We start from the raw sequence: 19,179 nt of genomic DNA, 5'->3' as shown, positions 1-19,179 counted from the left end.
TATTCCAGACGTAGGTAACAGCCAGTGCCAAGGCTGAACTAGAAAAAGCAGCAAAGGGCAGAAAATTGTGCAGAATGAGTCTGGAGTGCTAAGCTGGAACCAGACCTGAAAGGTTTTCAATTCTGATGCTCCCCCTCATCTCAAGGTTGGGGAGGCAGCACAACCTGGTGGGATCACATCTATGGTTCCTAAAGTTCTTCCAGCTCTCCCATTCTATGGTTCTGATTCACTTCAGAGGAAGGCGCTACATAAATGTTAAGTACTGTTAGTACATTTTATATTGAGGGAAGTAATTTGATTATGTAGCAGCATATTTTCATCACTGTAAGTACTCTTTGTTCTACCAGAGAAGTTACCCTGTGTGGGTAGTGTATGTGCATGGCTGTTTCAATTCTGACCTCCAAAAAGCAAATACCACCTAAACCATTCTTGAGGAAAAATAAATCACAAAACTCAATACACAGAATTCACTCACTTGTCCTGCCAATTCCAAACGCTTGTTACCATAGTAGTCTCGGTCATCAACTTTATTATCTCCTTGGGCCAAAATCACTCTGCGCACCATCACAGCAGTGTAGATACACTTTGCACGGAAATTGAATTCCTTTACCTATATTCCAAAAAAAAAAAGGAAATTTTGAGAAGACACACATTTCAAGAAAGAAAAGGAAGAAATGCATTACTGATACAACATTAATGGCATGGCATATGAGAAAGAAAATATACAAAAATCATGATTTTATGACTTTGAATTCAATTTGACACCTATCTTTTAAGAAGCCATTGTGCAGGGTGAGAAGCTAAGCTTAATATAGTAGTAAGACAGCAGATTATCAACTAAAAGCCTCAATCAATAACTTACAGTAACTATTCTATGTATCACTTCAGATCTTTTTTGGAAATAGGAGGGATATAAATCAGAAATACTTCAAAGATCAGTAATTTCATTAGTGTGAGTTAGAACTATGCTTAGGAATTGTTCCATGAAGAGTAAGCTTAGCTGAGTTGAGTGGTGGGATATAGGCATACTTATGCTGGGAGAGAGAGAAGTTCACTTCCCAAAGAGGTTGGCCCTCACCCTAATGGGGCTGGGGGTGGGGGCAGGAAGGATTCAGGACAGTGGCACCACAACAAAAGCTCTCAGACCAAAAGTGGTGATACAGTAGGCCAACAGAAGACTGTAGGGTGAAATGTGAGGCCTACGATCCATGCAGAGGATATGCACCTCTGCCCCTGGAAGATGAAGGCCCCAGAGAAAAGTCCTCTTTGCCCAAAGCAAGTTATAGCTCTAGTGTGGACATTCACCCTGGACCATCACAGATACAACTTTCTCCCTACCGTTCCACAACAGAAACATACACACACACACACACAACACACACACTCAAAATAATCTTTGAGAGGTGTTGTAGCCAAAAAATGCATCGTCCCGTGGACAATCTGGTGATGATGGTGACTTGTTCCTTGGGTGATCCATAGTCTCCCACCAAGCATGGACTTAAAGTTCTTCCAAACAGGTTAAGAAGTGCTTGCACTTTCATGGCAGTAGCACAAGAATACAGAAAACGTTTTCATGGAGGACAAATCCTAAGTAACAAAGAGGAATTCCCTATCTTTACATCACCTCCCCAAATGGATCTCCTCTGAAGGAGTGCTAGGGCACACAGGTACAAACATCCAAGACAAGCAGCCAAGAAGAGGTTATGCAGTCTTGAGCAGTAAGTCAAGTACACCGGCTCAGTAATCTCAAGAATGAATGCAAAAAGGTTCAAGTTGCTGCCAGGTACTCATCAGCTTCTAGTGATTATTTACAGGCAGTTCATTGGACAACAAACAAAATTATGAGGTATTTCTGCCTTGGCTGCCATGTTTATTAAAATTCTAGTAAGTTCCTTTTTGGTGAACTTTTGTTGAAAGGCTTTTTAATGCCAAGCCACCTGAATCAAAAAGGATGATGGCCCTTCTATTTGGATGTGGTTTTTCCAAGAACATCAGAAACAATACATAATACCAGAAATTCTTTATATGTTCTATAAAGTTGAGATCAGTTTTCATGCTAGGTTAACACACTCAATTACTGAGAACTTTAAAACTTGTAAAAATAAAAATCCTACGCTAAAAGTTGCTCTGTCATCTTGTATACCCACGACTATTGAGGATCAATAAGAGACAGAAGAAATTATGGGGTTTTTATTTGTTCTTTTAAAAAAGAAAAGTCCTTCGCCTTCTCCATCTAAATGATAATCCAAACACAATTGAAAGGGAAAAAAGGCTTTGAGAAGTGGTATAAAACCAAGGCAATTTAAATAAAAACTTGGTATTTTGACAATGTAATCTCCTACTCAGTCTGATCTAATTTACATTTTATTTTTCTGACGGCAGGTGCAGCAAGCTGGCACCTTCCTAATGACTCACTATTCTATTATCCAACTTTGTATCAATTGGGAAAAATGACGCAGTCTGCATTAACCAGATCAAGTCACTCCACATTGTTCCTTTTGGTGAACAGGGCAGGTTCTCAGGGAGCTTTGAAAAGTGACCAGCGATGAGTACAGACATTTTAACCACAACAGGTCTCCCTTTGCACTTTATCACATACTTGGTTTCTAATTCTTTTTTCCTCTTTCAAAAGTTATAGTGTTGGGAAGCAAACATTACAAATGAACCAAAATAGAAAAGTGACGTTCTTTGATTCCTTAAAGGCTGTTCTCACCTAAGACAAAAGCTGGCAACCTCTCCAGCAGAATGCCAGAACAATGTCCTTGCATCCTTAGGGGACGCTAAGGGGCTGTTTGCATGCACTGGCACACAGATGACAGCTCTTTGAAAGAAAGTGAACTTGAACTCTGAACTCTGGAGTAAGTCACTATGGATGAGAGATGGGCCTGAGGCTGAGGAAGCCAGAATGAATTCTACAGAGGGAGACCAGTATGCCATGAGAAAGGTCTCAGCATGCATGTAATTTCACAGCTAATGGGCCCTGACAACATTCCCTAGTCAGTCAGCTAGCGTTTACTAAGCTCTGACTATGTGCCAGACACACAGGAGGGCTAAATCAATCTGGAAACAAAACTCATTCTCAGTTCACACCAGGGAAAATTCTCTAGCCTATTCTCTCATTGTAGGCCTGAAATTTCACTGCTTCATATCAAACCAAAATAACTTAATACTAGAGCTACTTTGTATGTCAATTTCTCTTTTTTGTGGCCAGATACAAAACCAGCTGGTTTATCCAACAGTCTACTGATGCAACGTCTACAATGCCCAGTCAGTTAGTCAAAAGCACGTACTGTATGTGCAGCCGTGGCTAAGTGCTACAGATGCAAACAAGGGCAAAAACACAGCATGTCCTCAAGGAGTTCAGCTTAATGGGAGAGAAAACATGCAAACAACCATGCACAAAAAGGCTAGAGAGAAGAGAAATTGTAAAGGATCTTAGAGGGCAAGGAGGAAATATGGGAACAGGGAAGACAGAGAATAGAACAGACTGGGAAAAGTCATAAAATTTGAACTGAATCTTCCAGGAGGCTCGGCAGACAAGTCAAGAAGGCGAGGTGAGCTGAAAGGGTGTCCCAGGCCCAGCAGATGGGAGGATCACCAAAGAAGGACAGAACAGGTCAGCTGCAAAGGACTTTTAAATGCCAAAAAAAATGTATATTTGATCCAGGAGGCAATAGGGAAGTTTATCATGGTTTACTGAGGAGGGCATGACATGGTACTTGACTGTACTTAAGGAGCCTCACATAGGCAGCTGAGTGAAGGATAGAAAGCCATTGCAACAGTCCAGGTGTGAAGCAGAGAAAGGTTGCACCAAGCTGGTGACCTGGGAGAGCAATCCTATCTGATCCTCATAATGACCCTGAAGGCTAGGGGCGAATACCCTGTTCTACGGATGAGGAAACTGAGGCTGACTGAGGGTACCAGATGTGCCCCGGGTCACATGAATCTCACTCCAGGTCCAGGCTCCATCCAGTGGGCCGCCCCACTGGCAGGAGAACCAGGAGCGTAGAGTCACAAGATCCTGGGGAGGACAGAGAAGCCAGGAGAAGAAGATTTATCAAAGCCTGCAGAGGTCAGGAAGGATGTGGACAGACTGTTCAGACTAGGCAACTAAGAGATCTTCAGTAACTCAAAGAAAGCAGCTTCAGTTAAATGATGAGGTCAGATGTCAGACAGCAGCGGATGGATAAAGTCAAGTCAGGTCAGAAGAAAGGAAGTGGGAGTGCCAAGTGTAGACAACTTTCTCAAAGTGTTTAGCTCCAAAGAGGAAGAAGGACATAGGATGAGGACCACCAGGGACAGCAGGATTGAGTGAGGTTTGGGTTTTTTAAGGATGAGGGGAATCATGTAAGCAGCAGGGCATGAGCCCATGAATAGGAAGGGACCAAAGATACTGGATACAACAAAGGTCTAGGAGTCAGGAGACCTGGGCTCTCCAGCACTGGCTCTATCATCATCTACCTGTGTGACTCTGGACAAATCGCTCTCTGGAGCTCAGTTTCTTCAGCTAAAAACGAGTGACTGACACTAGGTGCCCTCTGACATCCCCAGTATACTCAAAAACTCATCTGAGACCATTGTAAAGATCTTCTCTCAGGGAAAGGTGCCAAAATTAGAGTCACAGTAAAAAAATTTATTTTTAGTTTTACAACAGAAATATCACTGACCAAGGGTTACACTCTAGCATTTATTTATTAGGTTTCAAAGGCATGACTTACTGGCACATGAGTGAGAATGGTGGAAGCCAACAGCTCTCTTGCCTCTTCCATCTTGGTCTTCTTCGGTCCGCCTCCCCACATCCTTTGCCTTCTTACTTTGTTTCCTATATATTTCAGGGCCTGAAAAACCAGTTAATTCCATAGAGGTGTTCAAAGGACTTTATCATCAGGGAGCATCAGGACATTCATCAGGCAACTGTGTGTGGAAAATGGATGACCCAGGCATACCCACATAGCACTGCCCTGGACAGTGGAGCTTTAATTACCTCACTGACACAGCATAACCAAAGCACACAGCGGCACTGTGAAATTCTGCTGTATCATTATTTGGCCAATCACCACCATCTTATTTCTGTGGAAATAACTTCCCCCAGAAAGTTGTTTGCTAATATCCTATTTGCAAGGAACTAATTAATGGGTATGCTAGTCATTACCTTTTATTAGATTATACAAAACGCAAAGCAAACTGACTAAATCACAATGCGTCTTTTAAAAATTAACTTTATCAGTCATTATTATTTAAATAACTAGGTACAAACAAGATATATATTCACAGCATGTGGAAAATAAGCTATCTCTTGGACCAGGGAAGGTCTCCTGAAAATACTGGGATTTGAACTGAGTCCTGAGGGAGGTCAGGGAAATTAAGAAGCAAATATCCAAGGGAAACATTTGAGACACGAGGGCCAGCCAGACAGTATAAAAGCCCAGAAACAGGAGCTGGAGAGTCATGCTGTGATGGAACAGTAAATGGGTCAATGAAGCTAAATCCCTGAGTACATGAAGGAGAGGAAAATGTAGACAGACTGGAAGGCTGGAGGGTCAGGTTGTGAAGAGATTTCTGAGCCAAACAGAGGACTTTATATCTGATCCTTGAGAAAACAGGGAGTCATTGGAATTCATTAAGTAGAGAGATGACATGGTCAGAACATCTTAAGAAAGTCATCATGACAGCTAAATGGCAAACACACGGGAGTGGGGAGAGACTTCTGGTAGGAAAAACAACTAAAAGCCACTGCAACAGTCAGGCAGGAGGTAAGGAGGCCCTGAACTAGTGGGAACTACAGAACTAGGTGGTTCACTGTAAAAGTGGACAGATAGGGACTTCTGGGAGAGAAGACAAGGTAGAAAAAACAAGCTCTGGCAACACGCTGGATTCATGGTTGAGTGGAAGCCAAGAGTCAAGGACGACAAAGAGCCTAGCTGAGGGGGAGGACAGTGGTATCCTTGACATTAATAAGGAAACTGGGAGAGGAGCTGGGGGGAAAGATAATGTCATCCAAAGGACAGAGAGACAGAGATATAAAGACACAGACACTATGTATGTATATGAAGGTGTCTATATTTAATTATTTGAGGAGGAACAGCATCCAAATCTCCAACATGGAACCTCCATACATAAATACAAACAGGGACCTTTTGTCAGGTGAGTCATAGACAGATGCCTGGGTACTGAGAAGTTAAGTGACTTCTGCCCATGGTGATAGAGTAAAAATGTGTAGAGGCAGGATACGATTTCAGGTCTTTGTGACTTTGAGGCCATCCTTTGATAGACGAGGTTAGGCCTCCTCTCCCTATACCCAGTCATTACGCTGACTGTGTATTACATCACATGACGGAGTAAGCCCGTGCTTGGCAGAGAGGGACTAAAGATGTCAAAAAATTGAACAGGTGAATTTTGGCAACCCTGGAGAACCCCTCAAGCTCACATCGTAGGAAAGATTACTCATAAATAATCAAAAAGGAGCTCTCAGCCCTCTTTCTATAAATCTCCAGAAAGGCTAACATACAGCCACCTTTAAAAACCTGAGCCCAGATGACAGTCTAGAAAATGCCATTATCAGAAACAGGGAAATGGCTAGCTGTCGGGGATGACCATGGGCTCACTTCTGGACACACTTCTGGGTTGGAGGTGCTGGTGGCACTGGCAGGTAGTCAGTGATGCAGGGCCCACTTCCCTGGCCTACTGTGCCAGCCCAGAACCCAACACTGTGAGTGAGCCACTCACTCCCTAATCCCCCAGAGACGCCCTCTCCCCAAGCCCTCCTCATGTGCTCAAGCATCTGGGCAGGGCTTTTTCAGCTTAGAATTAGGAGATTGAGGACTGCCCAGAAAAAAGCTCCAGGTCAAAGGACTATTAAATGGCCAAAATAATAATAACCTTAATTAGTGATAGGAAATAGAAACACTGTACTCTAGAATTCAAGTAATTTTTCTCAAAATCGCCCAATAATTATAATCCATCAGCCCCCAATTCTCTTTATCAGCTGAGGGGACCAGAGAAAGGAAGAACAACCAAATTTTTGAAGACCTGCAGGCACTTGTCAGCTCACTTGGTCTCCACTCAGAACATACCAGATGATGGGCTGAGGGGAGGACCTGAAAAACATCAGCGAAGGGGCAAGGCTAGCCTGACATTCCCATCTTATGCAAGTGTCCCATAAAATGAATGATCCCTACAGATCAATAAAGAGAGTCTTCTCTGCTAATTAACATACACAGCATCCTAAAGGGGCACTCAGTATCATTCATTTATATTTACTGAAATGCCACATGGCCCTAGAATAAAAACCCAAAATATTCTATGGAAGAACCAAGCTCCAAGCAAAGTAGGGCATTCATATTTTCTATAAAATTAATCCGTTCACTATTCAAAAGAAAAAAAAAGCTGGTTCTAAAAGTCCCAGAAGAGCATTTAGTTCTGCACCCCCACGGCCCTGTCCTGCCAAGGGGCACAGCCCAGCATCATCTTCCAATGACAAATGTCAGGCATGGCTGGCAGGTCCCGCTGCACCAGAGTAGGTCACCCCTCTATCTCAGTGTTGGGATGGCCCTTAGGGGAAGCTCCAGGGGAGTGACAGAGACCACACACAACTGGATGCTTGGATGGGAGGCCCCAGAGGAGGGGGATGGCTGAATAGGGATGTCAAGAGAGGAAGCCATGGGAAAAAACCATCAACCAAAGCAAAGCCACTCAGAGCAGGGAGAAGCTGCAGGATCTGTCCAAGTACCTGAGAAATGGGCTTCTTGGCTCCCCAGGACACCCTGCACAGCCATGTTCTCTCGCTAGATGCATTCTTTCCTTCCATCTCCCTTCTCCCACCCCTTCCCCCCATAAGCTCTCTCAACTCTCACCCCCAACTTCTCCCAACAGGAGATGCTTCATCAGTCCCTATGTAAATGGGCAATGTGGAGTTTGCAACCAAATGTCAGGGCCAAGGACAGATATGAAAAGACACACCTGCATCTGGGTGAAAATCTGAGCTTTCTGGCACTCCTCCAAACTGGGCCCAAAGGCAGCCATCACGTGCTCCTCAGTGCCAATCATCTGCACGATTTCTTGGTCACTCTCAACACCCATGGCCTAGGAAAGGAAGAAAAGGCAGAAAGAGGCTTGGCTTTGTGTTAACTCGCTGACATTTGCTTATGCTAATTTGGCATTGTTTGCCCGTGTTACTCCTAAGCAAAAGCCAGCTCTTCTCTCAGAAACAGTGCCATCTGGCATTGGCAGCACATGCTCCAGCTTGGGAAGAACCTTGATAAGGAGAGGAAAATAAGCGCTCTGAGTACATTTTGCAAAGTTTTAAAATATCCTAGTATAAATTCTTAATACAGAAGGAAGGTTGAGGAGACCGGCCACCGTGACAGACAAGCTGAAACTGCTTAGTTAAAGGGTGTGATCTCAGGCACTAACTATTACTGAAAGATGCATAAAGGATCACAAACAGAGCCCAATGATTAATTTTACTGGAGGCCATCACCCCTCATTTCATGACACAGCTGAAAGAATCCCACTTGTAGAACATTCTAGCATTTTATCTTCATCATTCTATAGGGGTTCTATAATATCTTAGTTTTTAAAAGAGCTTTAGACACCAAGAAGGTGCCTCACAGCTTTAGGGGAATCTCTATCAGTAAGTGTTTCAAGGTGGCAAGCAGCAGTGCAGGTCTGTGTGAATTCCAGATGGTGCCGAAGCTTGTCCATGCGCACATTTGTCCGGAATTCTGCCAGATCAAGAAATGGAGTGAGTTCACTAAACCTCTCTAGGTAGAGCAATAATGGGGTTGTCAGAAGTCAGGCAAAAGTTCCCCTTTGCATTCAAATTCTTCCTCTGGAGAAAGAGAGCAAAGGCTGGACTGGAAAGACTTGCCAGGATATGACCAGTTTCCAAATACAGTAACTGCTGTTTTCTGACTACATAAAACCAAACCAAAAAAGCTTCATTTTAAAAAGGTTTGAAAAAGGTAGCTCTTATTCCATACGCTGGCACCAAAATGCTTCTGATGGGATGGGCTCACAGGCAGAACTCGCAGGGGTATTCCTGTTTCTGCCACGTGCTAGATTTTGCCTCTCTTTCCGTTCAGAGCACTTATCAGAGAGCCTGGTACACAGTAGGCACTTCAAAAATGTGTGCTGACTGCCTGACTATCCTTCCAGGTGACCCTTTCTAGAGCCCCAACTCTTCCTCTGAAATGGGGAAAGGCTGGATTACTAGATAATCTCTCAGGTCTTTTCCAGCTCTTACATCCAAGGTTCTCCTTTCATCTCTGATTTTCCCTCCTCAAATTTGCCATGAGCTCTCTTTTAGATTGGAAATGTAAAATTAATAGGAATTCTAAAGCTGTGGGAGGGGAAAGAAACAAAAATGTTGGAAATATACACAATGTATATAATATTTTTTTTCTAGAACCTTTCACAAACTTAAAGTAACTTCATTAACTTAGAATGTATAAATGTATTATGTATAATAGAATATACAGTAGAAACAGACTTTGAGTCAGGAAAAACTGGCTTTAAATCCTGCCTTGGGGCACTGATTAGCTTTGTGAATGAGCAAGTCATTCAACTTCACCTAGAAAATGGGGATGAACAAGATAACAATCGTTACATCAAAGAGTTGTTAGGAAGATCCAATGAAGTGACAAGACAGACATGGGGCTAGATCTGGGATTTCATTAATAAAGGGATTTGCATAGAAGGAAACACCTTCTGCTAACACAGAGCAGCCTCCTCTATTCAATGGATAATTTTAGCAAATGTAAGTAACTTGCCCAGGATCATACAACCTGTCAAAGGTTGAACTAAACAACCCAGATCTTGCTGGCCCTATAGCCAACTCCCAGTCAGTACAACCATCTCTTCTGCCTTTATTTTAAATCCTCAGTCATCTGGCTCCTGGCCTCATTATTCAACTGACTGCCCTCTCCAAAACTGTCAAATCTAATGGCTTTTTCCTCAATCCTCATCCTTCTTGACCTCTCTGTAGCCTCTAAGACTGTCAACCATCACTTCTCTGCTGGATATTCTCTAAGTTTGCATGACACTATTCTTCCCTGGATCTACTGTCTAATCGCTCTCCCTTGCTGGATTTTCCTCCAGGTCAGGTGCACTAACCATGGAGATTGCACCAGGTATGTTCTGGGCCTTCTTCTATTCCCAGAGTTCTTAACCTAGGGTCCATGAACTTGTTTTTAGCATTCTAACCACAATTTCAATATAAAGGATATCTTTCAAAATCCTGTGCATTCTATTTTATTCATTTTATACTCTTTGTCTGAAGAGGGATCCAAATCGACTTCAAACTTCCAAAGAGGCTCCATGACACAAAAAAGATTAAGACTCTATGAGTGGGGAAGCTGCAGCGTCAAGGCCACATGTAGTCCTCTGGGTCCTCAAGTGCAGCCCTTTGACAGAATCTAAAAGACCACATGTGGCCTTAAAGTCGCAGGTTCCCTGCCCCTGATTAATTTGTGGAGAAACCTCATGGGCTCCAAGGAGTCAATGATCGCTATGGAGACAACTCCCTGCTCTCACATATCCAGGCCAGAATTCTCTGAGTGCTGTGCTCCCATCACCAACTGCCTTTGGGATTTCTCAAACTCAACATGGTGCCACCTTTCCCCCAAACCCCATCCTCCTTCCTAATTTTCCCATTGCTGCTGAGGGCACTTCAGTTCACCTACAATGCCTCACTTCAATATGAACTCTCCTCAGCTCCCATGATAGCGAAACTCCAGTAACTCCCAATTTACCTTCAGGATCAGACATAAACTCCTCTGTGTTGGCAATGAAAGCTCTTTACCAAAGTCTTCTTACACTTACACTTTACTCAATTACCCAATAACACTGATCCACTTACTGTTCCTTACACAGGACATTCCATTTCCCCCACACCATGCTTTTGCCTTGGCTGTTCTCCATACCTCTCCCTCATCCCCAGCTTCCTTGGCCTCCTTCAAAACTCAGCTCAATTCTCCCCTAATTCTTTACTTGGTTTTTTTTTGGTTTTTTGCCATTTGATTCTGAGGTCCTGGAGGAGAGAGACAGGGTTCTTATCATTCCTGAATTCCCAGCACTTAGCATGGTTCTCGGCACACAGTTAGTGCTTAATAAATGCTTAGACTTACTATGCCACATTCCTTTTCTAGGATAAAATATGTAAAATGCTTTCAGAACTTTAAAGTGTCATCATAACAACATTTGCTCATAAAAAATAGTGGATGTCTTTCAAAACGTGAAACTCCATTCCTAACTGTCTTCCTCCGTTATTCTACCAACAGGCTGGTGGAGAGAACAAGCCTTTACATCTTTAATGGAACCTGTTCAGGCAGATATCACAAAAAACATTCAAGGGTTTTAGAATCCCGCTAACTAGCTATAAACATTCACTTAATCTCTCTCCACTTCAGTTTCCTCATCTGTAAATAAGTGTAACAGTCCCTCCCTCCAAGGGTTGTTGTTATGTAAATGGAAAGTCTCAAAAAGCACAAAGTCAGCTTGATTCAACTAAGCAAGTATTTATTAGATGCCTCCTGCATGCAAGGCATTGTGCCAGGCCACACAAGAGGCCAGAGGGCTCAAACTATTGAAATCCAGCACATTTCTTAAGGTCTCATGGAAAGCTTGCTTGCTCACAAACATGTAACATTTTCATAGTGCTAAAGACCAAGGAGAGGAGAGGTCAAGATGTCTTTAGTCAACACTGGCAGTGGGAAAGAGGAATCGAAATGAGAATACGCTAGTTTTACAGCAAGTATTTCAATGTTATTGATGTGAAAGATGGATGTGCAACTCTCATCTGTCCCAAAACTTTTTTTCTAGTTTTACAGATGACCTGTTCACATTTCCAAATATAGCATCTTCCCTTACCTAATGAACATTCTTTTGGTACAAAGCATAAAGTTAAATAAAACCACCTTCCACACCGAACACCTTAACAGCATATGCAACAATGTATGCCCATGGACCTTCAGCTGAAAGGGAGTTTTAAAAAAAGAAGCCAGTTTTGATCAGAATTCAAAATTCCCTGGAGCACAGCATACTTCATCTCTTTTATAAAGATCAACTCAGAAAAGAAAACTACTAAACATAGATGGGAAATGTGCAGTTTATTCACAGCAAGTAAATAAGCTGAGCTGGTGGAAACTTTTTCACATACAAATGAGCTTACCAAAAATTAAAGAGGCTAGTAAGCAAAAAGTTAGCCCTAGCCAAAGCACCCCTAAACAAACAGCAGATCTGGAGAAAGTGAGTTTTGTGTAAGGCAAGCACGAAAATGAAGACAACAACCTCTCTGGTCACCAAGTTGAAGTGCTACGAGGATGTATCTGAGAAATCAACCACCCCTCCCCAAAGAAATTACAGATCATCACAGGCAGCCAATGCCAGGCCTTTTACAGCACGCTGGTGAGACGGCAAGGACACAGATCATATTCAGGACTTAGCACACGTAGGACTCCCAGCACCTTGGCAGCAGCCACTGCTATTGCCTTTCTTGGTATCACTAGCATTTAGCACAGGGCCTGGCTTGTAGTAATCAATAGTTAATAAATGCTTGTTAATTTATTAAGTGCCCACCACATGGTAGGTGCATAATAAATGCTGACTGTCTGGAAGACACACTTTTTAGAAAAAGTGAAAACTCGAATTTAGACCTCACTAAAACTTCCAAGTTCAAGGTCCTGATACAGTTCCTAATAAAGTCAATTCAAGATCAAGACATAAAAAGGAATCAGTCTTAGTTCACAAGTGCAAATATGAGGCATCTTAGAAGAGAAACGTTCGGCATTACTGGGTACTCGAGTCAGAATGTGTCACCGGACCATGCAGAAGTGGTTAGGTTCAAATTAATAAACAGTCACCATCAAGTATCTATCCCGGAGAAGCAACCTAACTTTTTACTATGCTAGTGATGAACCTGTTCTCACAGTGACTTGTCACATTCAAGAAGCCACAGTTAAGGGAATCTCTGGCTTTGGAAGAAAAGGGACTCTCTCTGCACAAAGCTTACTAGTCCTCAAGGGTTCAAACACTGACCTTACTGGTTCAATAGGGTATGTATGGACAAAAAAGAACAGCAGCGTCAGAGATCTCCAATCTTTTCCTGACCAGGTCTGCAGTCTTTCGTGTAATCAGTTAATCCACAATGGCAAGCACTGATGATAAAATCCCATATCAGTGAAAAATAAGAAACCATGCTTCCACTACACTAGGTGTAGAATAAGAGCAAGGAGAAAAAAATGTGCTAATTTATGGAAGAGGAAAAAGTAAATGAAACTAAATGAAAGAAGTTTCACATGTTGTCACTCACACAAAGACCTAAGCACAATGGGCCTAAACACATTCACGTCTATAAAGATCTGGAGAACAGCTTTCTTCCTTTTCTTGCAATTATTTGAAACATGCTCTTCCACACTGCAAGAGAATCCAGGTCATAGGATTTAGAACCAGAACTAGGAATCTTAGAGATCATCCACCTCAACCAACTTATTTTACAGAAGAGAGGAAACTGATAGCAAGCCAGATGAAGGCCCCAGCAGCAGTTTGGGAAGTGGCTGTGCTAGGTGTCACAACGAGGGCGTCTAATTATATATGTCTTTCTGCCACACTATATTTCCTGTTTCCTACTAGGGCAGGAAAGGAGCTTACACACTTGAGATCTTCAACAAAGTCTGCAACAAAAGGAGAGTATGAAGGTGAATTCTGAGAATTAACTGGAATATTCTGTTAACAACAACAACAAATTTCCTGAGATTCTGGTTAACTGAAGTACTGATTCAGCATACGGCAGGAGGTCACATATTTTTAAACCAAAACAACTCTGTTCTCTTAACAGGTCAAATTTTCCCCCAGGAATAAGTTGATTTTACTGATCTTCTCTCTCTGGTGCATAGTGCTGTGGCCTCCTCTAGCAGTCACTAAACTTTGAGAGAGCAAGCATTGGATCTTATTTATGTGTATTCCTCTAGTAATTAGCGATGTGAATCAGACAAAGTGGGACACCCAATGGACTAAAGATCCAGGAGGGCAGGAAATATTCTCCAAGATATATAAAGTCACAAATTAGAAGGGACAAGCATAAAAGAAAAGTATGGAACCTGCTCTTTACTTACTTTGATGAGATCAAACTTGGGGAAATGTTTTATTTCAAATAATTTTAGTATTGCATCAGGTAGATGAATTCAGCCCCTATTAACAGTTGTTCTGCGGAACTCTGCTGTCCCATGCTGCATTTTAAGAGGCTGCAGGATGACAAAGGTTGGAACTGTAGACAGGGACAGAAAGGAAAGCTCACCCACCCCTTCCTGTGGTGGCAAGTGTAGAATGGAAAAGTTGTCTTCTTATTGGTCAAAAAATACTTGGTAAAGTGTTTATTATTGGTTTTTCTCTGAAAAACATAAAAGAAATAATGTATCCATCTATGTTCTTTCTACTTCACCTTTTTTAAGGGGGGTATTAATGATCGGATAACTGAATAAAACTGGAAAGATCAACCAAGTAAGAAAGTAATAAATAACTGAGGTGTGAACTTCAGATACAGAAGAAAAACAAAAAAGGGGGCAGAATCTCTCCATGGGAGCTTTACCTCGTGGCTTTCTTCACCATCTTGTCTCAAAGGAAGAAGGAGCCTGCATTGTGCTAGAGCTAATCCTTCATCTGGGCCCATTCCAGCTCTTCCAGGACCTTCCTCTACCATCTTCCCTCTCCCTCAGTTTCTCCTCTACTGATTCATTTCCTGCTACCTACAAGCCTCAAAAACAAACACATACAACTAGACATAGATACAGATATAAACATGTGTATATATACATGTACACACACATACGCCCATGCCCTTAGGCGACCACTTCGTCCCTCCTCCACAGCAGAGGATACCCTCCACAGGGAGGGTATCAGGTTGGGCAAGGGTTATTACAGTCACTTCCTCAGCACCCACTCCATCTCAGCCCTCAGCAATATGCCTTCTGTTCTCATTCTACCTAAGAGCACTCTCCAAGGTCACCAATGACTTCTTAATTGCCCAATCCGATGGCCTTTTCTTGGTCTTTATGCTCCTTGACCTTTCTCAAGCCTCTGACACTGTTGACCACCGCCCTCCACATCTGGCTACTCTGTCCTCCCTCAGCTTTTGAGACACTGCCCTCTTCAGGTTCTCTGACTTGCACCACTTGTGGCATCTCTGTTAGTGATTCCCCTTTCTCAATTCATATACTACGTGTGGGTGCCCCCAAAGGCTTCTTTTCTTTTCTCTCTAAACTCTTAGTGACCTAATTCACTTTTAAGACTTTAATTATCAGTTCTATGCAAACGACTCCCCAGACTATATAGTCTTGTGTGATCAGCACTTCCAATGGGCATCCTCAGCTGGAGGGCTCCAACCACTGCCTCAAAATCCAAACAACCATTATCTTTTCCCTCCCTGAAACCCAAGCAAAACTGGCACTGCTTCCCCTATCCACACTACCATCCTTCTAGAGGGTAGAGAACTGACAGGCCCCTGAAGAAAAGAAGGCACCAGGTGCTGTCCTTCTGCCCTCTCTCTTACATTCATCCTCTTGGCTGGACCACTGTAACGCGGCTCACCTTCAACTCTTCATCTTCTTAAAGCACGTGGCTGACAATGATGCTCTGGAATTCAGAAACCATCAGGGCCTCCACTCTGCCCAAGGATAAAACAGAAAAACCTTCGAGTGGTACTGACTGCCTACAATCGGCATCTGATCTACTTTCAAAACCAGGTTTACTTCAACTGGTTTTCCTTCAAAAGCTGGATTCCAACCAAATGAAACTATTCTTTATTCTCCAACTTCAGTCTGCCCTTCTTATCTCCTCAGATTCATCCACTGCCTCTCTGGCGTGTGGCATATTCCATCTCCTCTTTAAACGCTTCTCTCCCTTCAAGCCTCAGATAAGGCGTCCCCCCTTCCCTGATGCCACAGCCAAAAAAAAAAAAAAAATCACTTTTCCCTCCTCCTCCAATGTTCTTGTGGCATTTTTCCTGGATCTCTCCCTGTACTCCACCATCCTCTGCCTCATATCATACTGATGTGTGGGCAGATTCTATTGCCCCTTTAGACCATGAACTCTTTGATGTAAGGGCCTTCACTATCATTAATCTTTATATCTGCATGCCTGTCACATGACCTTCCACACAGTGATTTTTAACAAATGTTCATCATATGAAATTATTTCTGGTAATCTGGATAGAGTGTATGTTGTCAACTTTTTAAAAACAGTTTCATGTTTCAGTAAGACCATAAATAGCACACAAGCAATTTAGAACTAAATCTTGGGTTTTTTAAAGAGAAAAATATGATGAAGAGAAATAATTCCCCAAACACTGACTGACATAAAGGAGAACGAAAGTTGGTGCGAAGCATCCCAGGAGGTGAGCTCCCAGAACTACGACTTCCACTGGCTCTTTCAGTGCCTCAAACTCACCTCTCTCTCCTGGCTTCCTTCAAGCCTTTCCAAGCCTTTTTCATGCTAGTACCTTCCCTCTACTGATTTTCTCCACTTTATCCTATCCATATTTTGCTTGTTCATAATTGTCTGTACATTTTTTCCCCCATCAGACTGTGAGTTCCCTGAGAGAAGAGACTGGTTTTTGCCTTTTTTTCCCTTTATCCACAGCACAGCACAGTACCTGGCATATAATAGGCACTTAATAAACGTTAGTTGACTGATGACTGAATCAATCATTTTCGCATGTATTTATGACAAACATGCATCCACAGCCTTTTAAATAGGTTAGGTAAGTTGGACTGTTTGTCAAATTGTTGGCTTTGAAATTAGTGAATCTATAAATAAAATAAGATTAAAAAAAAAATCAGCTTTCTGATACTTGAAACCATTTCCATACAGGCACTGAAAAGAATTTTTTTTTTTTTAATTTTACTTAAAAAAGATTCACTAAAGTTTCACTGAAAGTGTCAAGATGGCAGAATGAAAGAACAGAAGGAGGTCAGGTTCCTCACCGGAGAAAATAACAAACAGAACCAACAAAGGGAAGAAAAAGAGCTAAAAACAGACATTAAGAAAGTAAAAACCAAACAAAATTTAAAATAACAAACAGGGCTGATAAAGTTTTTAAATTCTTTAGAACTGAATCAGCTAAGATGCCATGAGTAACAGACAGTGAAGAGAAACCACACTAGATATCCCAAGAGATGTGCTAGGGCAGAGAAGCAGGGCATGCTAACAAAAAAAAAAAAAAAAAAGAGCAAGAAGAAATAATGAAGAAAATGCCCAATATGGAGCAGAGAAAACCTTTTTTCAAAATCCCAAAAAGCAAAGGGCAGGCTGAGTCTAGCAGAAAAAACTGCCCATGACGCAGAGCATCTAAATGCACAGTTCCAAAAGAGTGGGAAGAAAATCACTGGAACTGTCAAGACTATTACAAAAACATAGAGATCTAAAGTGACAGACCTAGGAAACAGAAAACAATGCAGCAAATTTGAGACCATTGATAACATCAAAAACTTGGAAAAACAAAAGAATCTGGACACTATATTTTAAAAACTTACCAAAGAAAATTGCCCATAACTAGTAAATTCCCCGTAACTAGTAATTCCCAATAACTAGTAAAAACCAGTGAAATGCAAACAGAATCCACAGGACATTCACAAAGATGTAACTGTCTAGACATATTACATTTAAACTCTAACACAGTAACAAATATGGAAAAATTCTATAAGGTGCCAGAAGTAGCAGTTTATTAAGGAAAACCAGCAAGGATGACTGCTGACTTTGGGGCTAAGAAGCTATTGGAATGGATTCAAAATTAAGAATGTGACGGCTCTCTGGGAAAGGCAAAGGGAGGATATTTGGGGAAATTTAGGCAATTTGTAGATTAAAAAAAGTTATCAATAAAAAAAATTTTAAAAGAAGACTGGGCCATGAACTTAGAATTACCAACCTACCACAAAAACTTGTTTTATTAAGATAGGAGATGGATATTTAAGGATTCTGAAAATACAAGGATTTCTGAGACATAATTCCTATAGGTCTTTGAACAAGTAATCTATCTAGCCAGAAAGATAAGTGATGAAAACAAGCAAAATAAAGCATCTACTAACAAGATGGGATCCCAAGAGGCCTTAGCTTCATGATATTGGCTAAATCATTAAGACAGATTACTTATAGCACAGAAACACATGATTACAATGAATGTCTCACATTTTGCTCAGCCATTTCCCAACTGACAAGCATCTTTTTTGTTTCCAGTTCTTTCCTAGCACAAAAAGTGCTGCTACAAATACGTTGGTGTACATGGGGCCTTTCTCTTTGCTATCGATCTGCTTGGGATATATGCTTAGGTATGAGTTCTCTGGGTCAAAGAGTATGGATGTTTTAGTCATTTTCTTTGTATAATTACTGACTGGTTCAATTCACAGCTCCACCAACAATGCATCGGTGTGCCCATCTTCCCACAACCCTTACAATAATAACTATACTCATCTTTTGTCACCTTTGCCCATTTGCTGGGTATGAGGTAAAACTTCAGGATTCTTTTGATTTATATTGACCCTTTGACCCATTATCCATTGGAGAATGGCTTTTGATTTTATTTATTTATGTTAGCTGCTTATGTATTTTGGATATCAGATCTTTATCAGAGCAACTGGATATAAAGATGTTTTTCCCAGTCAACTGCATCCCTCTTTATGCTAGTTGCATTAATTTTGTTCATGCAAAACTAGATAACATGTAACCAGAATTAACTATTTCACCTTTTGCTATTGTTTCTATCCCTTGTTTGGTTAAGAGTTCATGCCCTGCCCAGAACCATGAAAGTTATATGATTGGCTTTGCTTCTAATTTTTTAATAGTATGATCTTTAATATTCAGATCAAATATTCATTTTGAATTTACTATGTATAATGGTGTAATATTTGGTCTAAACCTAATTTCTATTATATTACTCTACAATTTTCCCAGCAATTTCTGTCAAATAAGGAGTTTTTTTCCTAGTTAATATGTTTTCAAGTTTATTAAAGGCTGATTTATTCAATTTGTTTATTTCTTATTCTTCCTCATCTGTTCCATCGATCTACTGCTGTATAATATAATTTGAGGTCTGAAAGTGCTATTCTCCCTTAATTTCTACTTTTTTCATCGTTCTCTTCTACTTTCTAGATGTTATTACATTCCAAAATAAATGCTGTTGGTTTTGTGTCT

General features: G+C 41.4%; 1 protein-coding gene across 2 annotated transcripts in view; it reads right to left on the bottom strand.

The window, feature by feature from the left end:
* POLR3B (RNA polymerase III subunit B) overlaps positions 1–19,179 on the bottom strand; it is a 152,790-nt gene that overhangs the window by 105,862 nt on the left and 27,749 nt on the right. For both annotated transcript variants that reach the window (XM_072655818.1, XM_072655819.1), the window contains exons 10-12: positions 7,960–8,082; positions 4,719–4,838; positions 476–610 (exon numbers count right to left, since the gene is read on the bottom strand). In XM_072655818.1, the coding sequence (XP_072511919.1) occupies positions 476–610; positions 4,719–4,838; positions 7,960–8,082 (378 nt within the window). The remainder of the gene's footprint in view (positions 1–475; positions 611–4,718; positions 4,839–7,959; positions 8,083–19,179) is intronic.

Source organism: Notamacropus eugenii, chromosome 3 (assembly GCF_028372415.1).
Source record: "Notamacropus eugenii isolate mMacEug1 chromosome 3, mMacEug1.pri_v2, whole genome shotgun sequence".
Classification (NCBI taxonomy): domain Eukaryota; kingdom Metazoa; phylum Chordata; class Mammalia; order Diprotodontia; family Macropodidae; genus Notamacropus; species Notamacropus eugenii.
Note: the sequence above shows the minus strand (reverse complement) of the source record. Positions and strands in the feature narration are given on the sequence as shown.